The 14441-nt window shown below is 42.7% G+C and overlaps 2 protein-coding genes across 4 annotated transcripts in view; one reads left to right on the forward strand and one right to left on the reverse strand.

Moving 5' to 3' along the window:
- Positions 1-14441, reverse strand: part of kcp (kielin cysteine rich BMP regulator) — a 42154-nt gene that overhangs the window by 25600 nt on the left and 2113 nt on the right. The window contains exons 2-4 of the mRNA XM_074633079.1: positions 13036-13180; positions 1472-1575; positions 78-610 (exon numbers count right to left, since the gene is read on the reverse strand). Of these exons, the coding sequence (XP_074489180.1) occupies positions 78-610; positions 1472-1574 (636 nt within the window). The 5' untranslated portion in view covers position 1575; positions 13036-13180. The remainder of the gene's footprint in view (positions 1-77; positions 611-1471; positions 1576-13035; positions 13181-14441) is intronic.
- LOC141766341 (uncharacterized) lies at positions 363-14403 on the forward strand. 3 transcript variants are annotated; one of them, XM_074633139.1, is made up of 16 exons: positions 4612-5930; positions 6636-6762; positions 6858-7072; positions 7424-7480; positions 7572-7664; positions 7842-7928; positions 8013-8123; positions 8755-8925; positions 9079-9169; positions 9514-9620; positions 9737-9937; positions 10062-10193; positions 10859-10937; positions 11211-11401; positions 11487-11507; positions 12270-14403. In XM_074633139.1, the coding sequence occupies exons 2-16, from the start codon at positions 6672-6674 to the stop codon at positions 13302-13304; spliced, it is 2682 nt and encodes an 893-aa protein (XP_074489240.1). In that variant the 5' UTR covers positions 4612-5930; positions 6636-6671; the 3' UTR covers positions 13305-14403. The 3 variants fall into 3 exon arrangements, with proteins under 3 accessions (XP_074489239.1, XP_074489240.1, XP_074489238.1); XM_074633138.1 differs by lacking the exon at positions 4612-5930 and adding an exon at positions 363-503 and having other exon boundaries at positions 7842-8123; XM_074633137.1 differs by having other exon boundaries at positions 7842-8123.

Genomic DNA, 14441 nt, shown 5'->3' on the forward strand with positions numbered 1-14441 from the left:
TATAGTAAGTAAATCAGTAAAGGTGATGTCTCATGTTGTCAGTATGAGTATGGACAGGTATGTGCAAAAAAACTCACACTAAATTTGCTGTCTTTCTTCCCTGGTGTGCTGGCAAGAGTGACAACGGCATCTTGAGGCAGTTCCAGGTTGATTCTCTCTCCACTTTTTATCGATAGAACCACGGCTTCTTGACAGTCTACAAAAAATGCCAGCCTATCAGTCTCCAGGCTCACAGCCAACTGTACCCACTCCTCCCCAGAGAAAGGGTTTCTCCTGGGGAAGTGAAAGCTGGCCAGGCCCTGAGCTCCTCCTCCAGCCTGGTAGTCCAAACGCAGAGTGTTATTGAGGGTGGAGGAGATGATCTGGAGAACGGGTGAGGACGCAGAGGAGAGAGAAAAGAGAGTGGCACTGGAGCCCGACGCCTGATGCCCCACCAAATGCACCCCCATGCTACCCTGAAGGTTGGAGTGCAAGAAGTGGGAGTATTCACGAGGAAGAGTCAGGTATGGTGCTCTGGGACGTATTTTGTATAGCACACTGCCAGGACTTTGCAGTCTGGCCACACCGCTTGTGTGGTGGGACATGTTTAGGGCTGCCAGAAGGTCGATCACTAGGAAAGAGATAAAACAGACTGCATGAGGTCATGCTCTGTCTAATGGAGGGTGACGCTGTGGTTTCTGGGCTGTGATGAGTGTGAGAGGGAATCAGAATGAAGCCATTCATCAGCCGTGGCTGCCTAACTGACCTCAAACACAACACCAAACAGTCAGCATGGTACAGTTAGTCTGATCAATCTGCCTCTCAATTAATGCGATAGGACATCTGATACAACTCTTCAAATCTGGAGATAGCTCTTCACTGCTAAAAGCTTAAACTGAGAGTTACAAGACAGTTTGTTTTGGTTTAAGGGATACATTTATGGTGTCCTCCAGTGGTGGAAAATAGCTAAGTATGTACACAAGTTAAGTACTTAAATAAAATGAATGCTGAGTACTTGTATTTGAGTATGACAATAGCTATAAGTCTTGTTACTCTGTAAATAAAGACTTTGCATAAAAACACATGATCAGCTAATAGAATTTGAGGCATAGTTAGGCTATAGATTAAACTACCCAACATTATGTAAAGTAGTTGAGATGATTGCCACCACAACAACAGCAATAAAATGTTGCTTGCACATGATTAATCAGTAATAATTCACTATTATAATATATAATATGTAGCATTGTTATGCGAAAGTTACTTACAGACTACTTTTGACACTTAAGAATATGTTGCTAGAGACACTTTAGTTTTACTTATTAAGCATACTTTCAGTTTGTAGTATTGTTACTACAAAGTAAAAGATCTGTAGTTCACAAGTGTAATCTCCTCATCAAATCAAAATAATAAAGCATAATAAACAAAACTATAAAAATTCAAACTAAACAACCAATAACTAGTGACCCGAGCACACTTTTTGTAAACTCACCATTCTCGTGATTTGGACTGGAGTGCCCCTGCACAGACAGCGCAAAGACCCAGAGCAAATGTATCTCCAGCAGCATGAGCGTCCTCAGTTTGCCGCTCTCCATTCTCCAGACGTAAAAAAAAATGGGAAAGCCTGGATTCAAATCCAAACAATTTATGCAAAAGGCATTGCATTCATTGTCTTTTTAACCTTAATCTGGTGACACGGACCTTGGACTGCGCGTTCAAGATTTCCCTGTTTCCTCTACGAGCAGACCTTTTCCAAAGAGCGCGCAGGGGAAACATGAAACATCTGGATGCAGGCAGGGCGTCACTTCTCTGCAGTCACACACTGACATTCCCCCCCCGGGGCCGTTATCTACAACACACTTTCACTCCATGATCACAAAGACGAAGAGTTAGATGATTATTGCTATCCTTGCTCAAGATGCTCGTTATTTCTAATTAGAGAGAGAAAAAAAAAAACACGCATGCAGAAAAGTTCAGGTGTGCAGTGCGCGTGAGGTCACCGGCTCTCTGTCTCGCTCACTTTCCAGTCCCAGAAGGATAGCTGTGGGTGAAGTCTTTTCTTCCCCTGTTTTCCCTCATTTTGTCTGACGAAAAAAAACAACATCTCCCCACCCAGCACTGCTCAGTGGTGTTGATTCCCAAAGACCCCCGTTTTGGTAATCAGCTAAAACCTGGTCTGGAGACTGGAGAGGAGCCATGCTGAAGCAGCCAAAAATGTACATGTGTGTGTGTGTGTGTGTGTGTGTGTGTGTGTGTGTGTGTGTGTGTGCGCAGAGAGACAGAGGGCGGGGGTAAACACAAGTAGTCATGTTTCACTGCTCTGGAAACGGTCCCAGTGTGCATCCCACTGTGCTCAATCCCCCCCACCTCTGTCTCAACAACTCTTGGCTTTTCCCTCACGTTGTTGTCCTTCTCTTCTCTGCTGTGTTTATTATTTCAGAGCCTTTCTTTGAGTGCACCCTCATAAACAAAAGCTCTGAGACTACACGGATACTGCTACACAGAAAGACAGACATATGTCCCCTCTGTCTTGTTTTTATTTAGTATTTTTGGTGTGATGATAGGACATCCAGGTGTTTCGTAATGGATGCAGCAGACAGGAGAGTCCCTCATCACTCCAGATTGTTTTCTGTACAGATTGTATCAGTTGAAGGAGATCCAGGCTTAAAGGGGGACACACATTCAAACGCCTGATTTTAACTTAGATCATTCCACCCTCTGTCCACATACCAAACAAAACCTCATCCGTGACTCATGCCAGCTAGTCTGTAATAATTACAATTAAGAAGTTTTCCCACAGGACTTGCTCTCTTCGCTTCGCTGGTTTTTCAACATACCCTCAATCCCACCGGATGGCATGGCACTTTAAGGCTGAGGGGACTGATTGAAGACGGTGATAAAGCAAGAAAAACTTGAAGAATGCAGCATTTTGTTAAGGGATTTAGTTTTTTAAATGAAGAATCAAGCTTTATGAAGGAGATCATTTACTGTAAAAACTTTCACAATTCAAAAATACCTCTCAGAGGAACTCTTACAGGAACAAAATGTTGCTCTAACCCACTTTGTAGCCAGTGGGCCTTTCTCTTGTGCAGAAGAAGTAGATTAGTGATACACCCAGACTACGTTGGGTCAATGTGCAGGACAAACTGAGCAACTTAGAACAACGCAAAGAAGTCTACAGCCATGCAAGCAGCTCTGTGAGGCTGTAAGCACATTGGTGCTTTAAGCTGACTGCTAAACATGCTCATAATGAAATGTATAATGTTTACCCAGTGGGCTACCGCCGGGTCTGAGAAGTGAAGCCAATGTGGAAGTGCCTAAAGCTTGCATTCTTTGTAATAGCCAGCAGGGGGCGACTCCTCTGGTTGCAAAAAGAAGTCTGATTGCATAGAAGTCTATGAGAAAATGACCCTACTTCTCACTTGATTTATTACCTCAGTAAACATTGTAAACACAAGTTTACGGTCTCGATCGCTAGTTTCAAGTCTTCTTCAATACAGCACGATGTTCATTCAGTAAATTATGGTCCCATTTAGAGTCAAATAGACCATAAAGCAGGATACGCTTTAGGGCGTGGCTACCTTGTGATTGACAGGTTGCTACCATGGGGTGGTCCGATTTGGGGTGTTGTCGTCTTACAACTTTAACCCTTTCACAGTGTGTTTTCAGATCATGAAAGTTAATTACAACCTTTTTGGTTGCCTATAAATGTCTTATGCAGCATTCAGTTGTGCTTAGCTCCACCCTCGTGTCACTACTGGTTTCAAAAACCCAAGATGGCAACGGTCAAAATGACTCGAGGCTTCAAAACTGCAGTCCACAAACCAATGGGTGACGTCACGGTGACTATGTTTACTTGTGTATACGAAGTTCAGTCAGCATCTTAGTTTAGTGTGTCAGCGTGCTAACATTTGCTAATTAGCACTAAAAACACAGCTGAGGCTGATGAGAATGCCATTAGTTTTGCAGGTAGTTAGACGTAAACCAAGGTAGCTATTGGACATTTTTCAATTTTGACCCAATGATGGCGCTAGGTGAAAAGCCAGGGAAACACCAAAGTTATTATTATTCATCCTGAGGGGGACATAAGTGCGTGAATCAAATTTCATGTCAATCCATCCGATAGTCGTCGAGACATTTCCCTCAAAAACACAAATGCAAACCTCGAGTCATTTGGATTCACCCTCTGGGCGCCAGGATTGTCTGTGCAAAATGTCATCAAATAGTTTTTGAGATCATTCAGTCTGGACCAAAGTGGTGGACTGGATCAACATTGCCGTCTTCGGAGCCTCAGCATACTGCATACTGAATGTATGAGGTGTCATTAATGCAGTGTTTCATTATTTAATGCAATAATTTGGTATTGATTATTTGAGAGGTCATGCAAACTTTGCTTTGCCTGTGAAATATTTACATAGTCACATGCATAATTACACATGGACAGTGACACAAAATGCACTGAAAAATGTATGAGTTTCATCTCAGTTTGAGAGTCTGATTTGTGCACATATGTGTCTAAATGTCTCGTAGCATGTGAGTATAAACAGCAAAGTTTGAGTTGCACTTCAAACAGCTTCTGCAACAATCGATTTGACTATAGCGAGATGTCTTTCGTCAGTAGAATCAACAGTCCTCAACAACAGTTTAATTTAATTATTACCATTTCAGGTAACATCATTACAAGAAAACACATTCTGGAAAAACAGATGTTCAGATGATATTGTTGTCAAAGCCAACTATTATCTATCAGCAATCCCCCATCATCTTTAAACCACATCTCTGCTGACATCCAGTGGCCATGTCCAACCACAGCAGTATAAGAGGCTATAAACGCAACAAGTCTGTTCATCTGTGTTAATCCATTCAGCTATTGTTAACTTAAGCTTATTATGTCAACACAAAAACATGTAAGCACTAAACTGCAGGAATTGTCTCGTCGTCTCAATTCACTACTCTAAATGCTGCTTGAAATACCATCTTTAAACCTAAAAATATGATCTGAGACGTACTTGTCCTCTGCACTCTGTCAGGGACACAGACTGTGCGGTGTTCAACCTTTCTCTGAGGCAAACTTTACACTTCTGCTCCCCCCTGCTTTTCGCTGACAAAGGAAACCACTAACAAGCCTGCACGTAACAAAACATTGCTGTGGAGCCAGACGATAGCTTTCATCGCAGGAGCCCCAAAGATATGTGCAGACAGAGTGAGTGTGTGTGTGAGCCTGCGCATGCTGGGACAAGTGTGAAAAAGGATGTGGGTTAATCTTCAGAAGGCGGACAGCCGATGTTTGATAGCTAATCCCTTGTCAGGCCCCATTAGTTGTTACACGAAGGCGTCGCTAATTGAACAAATCCAACAGACGCAAGCTGTGTAGCCAAAGCACATACTTTTTTAGCAAGTTCCAACCGATACAATACACTGACATATACGTGTATATTTAGAGTATGACACAAGCTGCCAAGACCTAATTTACTGAAGAAAATGACATTTCCTGTTATGCTCTGTAATACAGCAACTACAGCTTGAACTAGAGCTGACTGGACAATCGGACATTGATTGCATGACAAACTGTTTATTAGGTCGAGTGTTTTTGTAGCAGACAAATCTCTTAAATTCACTTGTGACCGCGGTCTCTGACCTCACAGTCAGGTTCTTGCCAACCCTAATCTGATTGGCTCAGTCTTTGTACCTGACCGGGTAAGCCCCGCCTTCGGGCTTTAGCCTCTGAGCTGACGTTGATCCGAGGATACACACCATAAGGTGCTCTCTGCTTTTTAATGTGTGTGGGGGGGTCAGTGTGTGTGTTATCTATTGTTCTATCTATTGTTTATTCCTAAAAGCCTCAGTCTGCCTTTTTGAGTGGCGTTCAGTGGCTTTTTTCAGGGATTTCATCACAAGTCAGGAGGATATGGAGAGTGAAAGACAAGCTGCAGAGGATTTGACAACAACAGGTCAGTCAGCTGAGAAACAGCATAGGCAGCCTGTGTTCATATCAATGGTAACTCAGTTCAGTGTGTTTATTTACCTCGCATTTGCAGCAGAGTTGTTGTTTCAGTAGGATGTGACCCCAGACCCTGCTAAGACCCCTCACTTACTCCTTTCAAACACTTGCACAGACAAACAAACAAACCCAGGGACTCACAAGAGCATGATAGACACACACCTTAAATTACTTGAAATATAACTGAAGTTGAATTTTGTTTTGAAGCAGACGTCTGTATGGCAGATATACTGCTAGGAGGACTCATGTTACTCCATTACTCTTCTCTGTGCTTGTGGAAAATGCAACCTCTAAAAAGCCACAGATACAGGAGAAATATAAGTCTGAGAGTCTACACTAAGCGTAGTCAGGTCAGAGAAACATGAAGAGAAGAAGGATAGTGGGCTGCTATTCTGCTGGTTTACTCTCTCAGACTGGGGAAAGCCAGTGAAAAACCCACTTTAAGGGGATTTGAGGGAATTACAGGTCAGAGCGAGTGTGCGTGTGCTTGTGTTTGTACATTAGGAGAGGATCTTAACCTAATGATGCTTCTTAAGACGTGTTGCCATCAAGGCACAGAATAAAGCTAAGTTTAGCCCACTCATTCATACCGTAAAAGAGGAAAGGATGACTGTGTTTAGCTAATCGTGTTGGTTATTTCACTCTCTTCACTCAGAAACAACTGGTTCTTGAGGCCTGACCGAGCCCAGGGATGGCCTTCATTGAACTGAAATGGAGTTCGTTTAAGGCCGAGGCTCTAGTCTGCTCACTGCTGGTCCTCCTGTGTATGCACACAGCCACAGGTACAACCACGTCACGTTTGTTTGTATCAGAGTTCGGTTCTTTGCCAGAAATAATGTGTTTCTTACCCTCTACATATGTGTTTGTACCGACACAGGAATGTCAGGGTGGGGTGGATGTTTGGATGGTCAGGATGTATTTGCAACAATCAGAGAAAACAGCCATTCGGGAGAAGTTATTGCTGAGCTCGTGGGAGAGACTACAATGGAGGGGGTTCACTGGAGCCTGGATGGAAAAGATGCTGATTGGTTCTTCTTGGATGAGGGAAGCATCCGGCTGAATACATCCGCTGACCAGGTCCTTGACCGAGAGGTAACTGAGTCTGGATATGACCTCTTAAACACTGATTATTGGAGCTTTCTTATAACAAGGAAGCCATAAATCTAATACAATGATTACAGATTTTATGTGTGCGATTCCATTTCACTGAGTCTGTAGAAATGCTTGTAATGAGGAAGTTGTATCTAAGTTTAGAGCAAACTATCAGTGATTGAACCTTCCAGCCTTGTTCTTGGACTGAACACAATCTCTTTTACCGTCATCCTCGTCCCAGCCAGCTGATTTACATCATGGCAGCTGTTAAAGGGTCAACCAGATTAGCAATGTCTCTCTTTCTGTCTCTCGATCAATCTACTTCTGTCACTCTGTTCTCCCATCTCTCAGATTCAAGGTCCTGTACTAATGGCTGAGTTGTCATGTTATGAGGACGACACTCTTCAGGTAAACTTTGTCCCCTTCATCTTACCCATAACTCTTCAGTGTCTCATCCCAAATTCAAATCTCTACTCTTTTTTTTTTGCTGTTGTTGTAGAGTGTGTACGGGATCATGGTGGAGATTCTCAATGTGAATGATAACTCCCCTGTGTTTGCAGAAAACACTGTCCAGTCTCTTATTATCAGTGAGGTATGGCATGTTCACAAACACATGCACACAAATCTGTGCATGCATACACAAAACATACAATATTAAAGTGCTAAAGTTAAGTTAATAATGTTTATAATGTACATGTTTAGCACTTTGGTCAACTTCTGTTGTTTTGACTTGTTTCTCTGCCTGCCTGTATATCTGTGTGTTTTCCAGCTGACTCCAGTGAATACTGTGGTGTTCACTGTCCAGGCCACAGATGCAGATAATGACAAGATAATTTACTCCATAGACCAGGCATCAGTGAGTTTTACCCTTTTACTCTTCAAAAAGAAAAACACAACCACGAAAAGCAACGTTGTTAATGCGTTTGTGTGTGTTCTGCAGCCTGATGCAGAGTACTTCAAGATTGATCTCCCCAACAGCGGAGAGGTGATCCTGTCCAAGCCTCTAGACTATGAGACCAAAACCCTGCTTACTGTCACCATCCATGCCTCGGTAAGCCATATAGATTTCATTTTTAAAGGTGCTAAATGCGAGATGGGGAGCATTTCTATTGCCTCCTCTGCATGGCTCTTAACATGGCGACAGCTGAACCGGCTGCTCATGGCTAACGGTGCTAACAGTGAAAACAATAGTAAAACTGCTGACAGAGCTAACAGTGTTAACCTGAGGTGGAACCGGAGGGTGGGCGCTACGCTTATGCGACAGTGCTGTTGCACTAAAAGCATGCCAGCCGGCCCGGTTATGTTAACAAAGCACGGAGAAGCTCGGATTACAACATACACAAAGGGAGTGTTACTTCATTCTCTGCTCAGGTAGACATTACTCCTCTATATCTTTACATAGCAAATCGTTGTTCGATGCTATATTAATGCTCTGACTTTCATATAGAGCACCTTTAACTGTTTTAGAGTAAATGTATCCACACATTCATCTAAATTAAATCCATTTCTACGTTTCTATCATCCTTCCCTAGAAAGTCAATATTTAATTTCCTGATGCTTCTGACGATTACTATTAGAGAAGATGAACAATACTTAATTTCATGCATCCATTCCTTTTTCCATCAAACTTGATTGACCAGTGTAATATCCTCTAAAGAAATCTTGGCTTGTTATTATTACAGGAAATGAACACGGCTGAGCGTTTCAATACCAGCACCAACATCAGCATCACCATCCTGGATGGAGATGATCAGTACCCACAGTTTCTGCCCTGCATGCTGCTTTTCCAGGATGAGACCAGTCGCATCTGCACCAGTCCTGTGTACACAGTCAATGTCACAGAGGGGGAAGAGGTCAGTCGCTAAACCCTCCCTCAAGAATGTCCATTAAAGATGTCCATATAATATCCACTGACTTGATCTTCCTAAACTTCATATAGTTGCTATAGTTAGCTGTTAGATTCAAAAACCGAGGATTAGGACCAACAGATGTGTGTCATGTTGCAGGACATAGTGTTGGACTTCTCTCCTGGTCCCATTCATGCAGTGGATGGAGACAGAGGACTCAGCTCCCCCCTCAGCTATACCATTCTCTCAGGTACCGTACACACCAAGTTAATATTTAAAATGTGCTGTGCTTACATGTGAACATCATAGACTGTATATATAGATGGAGGACGCATCTCCACTTCCTCCAACCAAATCACACTTCAGGATATTCTCTTATGAATGATTAAATTTGGAGTGACAAAAACGGATTTATTAAAAACAGCACATGCAAAAGTAGCCGATTAGGCTGCTGCAGAAGTAAAGAAGATATCGGCCAATTAATTGGCTATCGGCTTTTTCCTGCTCCAAACTATTGTTATTATATCGGTCGACCTCTAATCTTTATATACAGTCTATGGTGTACATCTGTAACTGTGCTTGTGTTCATGCCAGGAGACGATGATGGGCATTTCCTGATGGACAGAGAAACGGGGGAGGTGAAGCTGATTCGGAGGGTTGGAGACAGGCTCATAACTCCAGAGCTGCATCTACAGGTCATGGTAAGACTCACTGACTTAGTGTTCGCGGTACGCTTGAAAGACATCCACTCCACATTCTTACTCCCAATACAAATCTCACTGATCTGTTTTTCTGTCTCTCTGTGTCTTGCACCCAGGCATATCAGGACGACGACCCCAGGAAGTATTCTGTTGCTACAGTGTTAGTCCGAGTTGTGGCAGTGAACCGGTTTTATCCAGAGTTTGACATGGCTGAATATAAAGGCTTTGTAACTGCCGGAAAGAGCGCTGCCTCGCTGGTCAAAACCTACGGCAGCAAAGCACTGATGTTACATGTACAAGATCAAGACTTTGACCATGTACGCACTACACTACTACTCCACTCACATGACATTTACACCCACAGTGCAAAAATGCTCAAAGCAGATCTGTATTTCATTTATATTGTCACCCATCACCTCCCATTTCTCCACAAATTGACAGGGCTTCAATCCCATGATCCACTTCAACTTCAGTCCTACATCCAATCACACAGACATCTACCAAATCACACAGGAGGGCCTTCTGATCGCCAGGACTGATCAGCTCAAACCAAAACAGAGACACGTTCTAGAGGTGAGACTCATTGGAAAACTAGTTAGCATTTGATTTTTCTTCTGATTGAAAAGACCACACCAGTTATTTTTCTATAGTTTAGACCACCACAAATTGTAACCACGAATTTACAAAACTTAACATTATGCTGGCTTACATATAGCAACTTCTTTTCTTTTAAATACCATAAATGCTTTGATAGATTTCCTTATTTGCATGAAAGCCGATTGAGACAGTGAGTCCATCATTAGGATGACTACATGCCATAGTAAGAACAAAAAAATGGAACAACACAGAATACATTTATGGCATGCGTGACAAAATAACTATGAAGTACTGTGTTTGTGTGCTATAATTACACAAATGCAATAGTTATTTTCACTGTTTCCATCCAAGTGGAACTGGAAGGGTAGAAATAGATTGAAAAACGTGTGATCTGTTATGGAAAATGATCAGCGGTAGTGTAAAATATACAAAGTTAATTGGCAAAACATCAAATTAACCAGCATGTCCCCAAATTTACCAAAGACAAGATTGAATTGATAATCAATGAACATGTCCGATTGCAACAAGTAAAACCTCATCTTACTGAATGTTATATTTAATGTACTGCTACATCGTTCACCTTATTGTACAACATCAACATAGATGGTGATATTGTGATAAAAAGTCAAAATACTTTGCAGGTAACGGCTATAGACCAGGATTCGGGTGACGCCACCTTTGCTATTGTAGTGGTGGAGGTGTTATCTGAAGGACAATCAAGTAAGGACACACTCTTAAACACTGGCATTCACTAGGTAGTGTCTAAAAGGTAACCCACAAATTGCAAAATCTGTCAAAAACTTGCAAAATCTCTTGTGAGACTCGCTGCCCGACGACCTATCCTAACCGTAACTATTCAAGGTTCATGTGCAACCTTAACCATCTCTCGAGAGTTTCCCAACTCGTGGGTTACCTTCTAGAAACTGGCATTCACTACTGATGAGCCTGCAGTCTGAAACAATGCATCTGTATGTCTGTCTGTGTACACTGCAGTCCCTTATAGTCCACTGGGAGATGACCATCCGATAAGCTGCACTATGGGCAAAGCGTTGTTTCTGAGCATGGTGTTCTTGACTGTACTGGGATGTATCCTGTGTGTGGTGATGTGGCTGAAGAAGAAACACAAGGGAAAGAGGAACCCACTGCAGAGAGGCTGTGTGGCTCAGGGCAAACACCCCAATGTGGTGAGATCCTTAAGCTCTTTAATCCAGATTCATATTTACATATTGGTATGTGAGTTTCTGAAATATTCTTTCTATTCTCCCACAGAGCTTACGTTGGTTCCAACTGGTGAGTTTATTTATTTACTATTAAAGCCAATATTCATCCTATATTTCCTGTCCCTTAGTAAACTCTTAATTTATAGTATGTATAGTTATGTTATTAGTTCATGTCTGAACTGTCCTACTTTCCGCCGATGTATTACTAGCCCGGCAGCTCGCCGTGCCTAAGCATCAGGGAATTATGTATTTTTAAAATGTTTTTAAAATAAAATGTGTTATACAAGTAGCAAACTCCTTTAAGGAATAACTCAGTGCGTAGGTTGTGTGATTAACGGTTAACAAGTTAGCAAGTGTCGGTATGCGGTCGAGAGAGAGCGAGAGAGAGACAGACAGAGAGAGCGAAGGAGCTTGTGTGTGACGGACTGACAGAGAGTACGGCAGTAACATTATAGCTGTGAGCGTAGCAGTGCAGTGTGTGTACAGTTTAGGCTGTCGGTGAATAAATGATACAACTCCTCAAGACAAGTTTCCGTGTTTTGCTTGGCACAGTCTGTTTTTTTTAAGGTGTTAGCCCCGAAGTTAGCCACAACTTTGGCTCAGGCTTGCTTAAGGTGGACCAGCGCTATTCTCATTATGACCAGCTGCTACTCTGAGTTTTGCTCAGCGATCCCCCTCCACTCACTCCCCTCACTACTACACCACTAGGTTAGGCTGCCTGGTTGTTAAAAGGCCTAGCAATTTCTAGTGTCACACTGAACCGCGATCATTCCCTTACCTCCTCTCTGCAATACAATAGTGGTTTACTGTTTCCACTATGGTTGCTCTCCAGGCGAGTCACCGCAGCACCATGCCGCACACAGAGGAAATACCATACAACAATGAAGAATATGGAACCTGCAATCCTTCCTTCAGCTTCGCAGACAATCCTGGCATCTACACCCACCATGACCTCCCCTCCTGCCGAGGACCTGTTCCACCCAGAACGGCTGCTGCTCCCGACACCAGCGTCATCCCCACTGAAGCTGTGCTCAGCCCTGTCATCTTCAATAATAATGTTTCTACACCAACCAAAAGCTCCTCTCCTTTTCTCACCTTTCACCCAGCCACTGAGGATGTGAGCCTCACACATTTGGCTCAAGATGCTGCTCCACCCGATGAAAACCCTAGCTCACCAACTGATACATACCTTGACTCTACTGAGGCCCTAAACAGCAGCAGTCCTAGCCCTACAACTCCTGATGCCTCTAGCACTCCACCATTCACCTGTCCGGATTCACAAACTACACAAACAACCACCGACGATGACCCTGCTGACTCTGGCACCAGCCCCTCCTCTCAAGCCAGTATTCCATGCAGTCATACCCGAATTGCTTCAGCAGAAATAGACAAACCCTTCCGCAAACCTCGTATGAAGACACCCCCATATTCACCCTTACTGTCCTCACCCCTGCCCAAGCAGACAGGCACACCCCCACCCACCCCAGAGCATGCACCTTTACAAGCCAACCTCGTAGATATAGATACGTCTCCCCTTGATACACCTCCAGTAACACCAGAGCGAACATCTATGACTCTAAGATCAGAGGAAGACCAACCGTGCACATCACTGGACCAAGCAGAGCAATCAGAGCACCCAGCCGGGGATGCAGACGCCGGCAGTCCATCTCAGGACAGGAGGCCCTCGACAATCTCGGGAAACACGCAGGACAGCCGCGGGGCGGGGGATGTGGATGCTGATGGCTTTTTGGGTGATGAAAATGCAGACAAGAACAGTGATGATGACGATGAGTTACTGTCAGACGAAGAAGAGCTGCTGAGAGTGATGGCTCGTTGTAATCCTATTTTTATCACATTTAACAAGTGATGTCACTATAATATTGTGGGAACTGAGAGTGACGGGGCGGATTACAGAGAATGGAGGATGTAAGGTGAAGATGGATGACTATGAAAGCCCATAGGGGACTTTATTAAAATGATAATGTAAACTTGAAAATGTAATTCCACAATAGCATTATAATTTTCCACACATGTTTGTGTTATTTGAGTGAAAATTTAAATGAAAATGCAATATGGGCGTTCTATGACCATATTAAAAATGAAAATGGAAAAATTGTTTGACATTTAAAGGTCTTATTGATAACATTTTTATGTAGATGAATAATTGAAAAAAAAATAATACATCCACAGAGCTTTTAGAAAGTTGCTGACTAAAAGTATGGTTAATATTATGATTAGGGCTGTAAAAGTTAACGCGATAACGCAATTTGCAATTTTCAGGTTGTAGCGGACTCGGTTTTAAAGCTAGAAGATACTGGCATCATATGAAACTAGAAGGGTCCCTTGACCTCTGACCTCAAGATATGTGAATGTAAATGGGTTCTATGGGTACCCACGAGTCTCCCCTTTACAGACATGCCCACTTTATGATAATCACATGCAGTTTGGGGCAAGTCATAGTCAAGTCAGCACGCTGACACACTGACAGCTGTTGTTGCCTGTTGGGCTGCAGTTTGCCATGTTGTGATCTGAGCATATTTTTTATGCTAAATGCAGTACCTGTGAGGGTTTCTGGACAATATTTGTCATTGTTTTGTGTCGATAATGATTTACAGTAATAATTATATACATACATTTGCATGAAGCAAGCATATTTGCCCACTCCTGTGTTGATAAGTGTGTTAAATACTTCCTTTAAGGTACATTTTGAACAGATAAAAATGTGCGATTAACTATGGACAATCATGTGATTAATCTCGATTAAATATTTTAATCGATTGACAGTCCTAGTTGCAAAATAACTTTTTTACTCTACCCCGAAAGATTCATCACTTGACATGACTCTCTGTCTGAGTCTCACTCCACTCAACTATAAAATATGCAGGTTGTGCAACGACCTGGCAACAACTTGTTGTGAAATTAATGCAATGGAACGGGGGAGGGAGAATGCGACATCTAGTGGCTGAATGTTATCAATGTTATCAATAGCACCACTGTACACTCT

The sequence above is a fragment of the Sebastes fasciatus genome, chromosome 4 (genome assembly GCF_043250625.1).
Source record: "Sebastes fasciatus isolate fSebFas1 chromosome 4, fSebFas1.pri, whole genome shotgun sequence".
NCBI lineage: Eukaryota > Metazoa > Chordata > Actinopteri > Perciformes > Sebastidae > Sebastes > Sebastes fasciatus.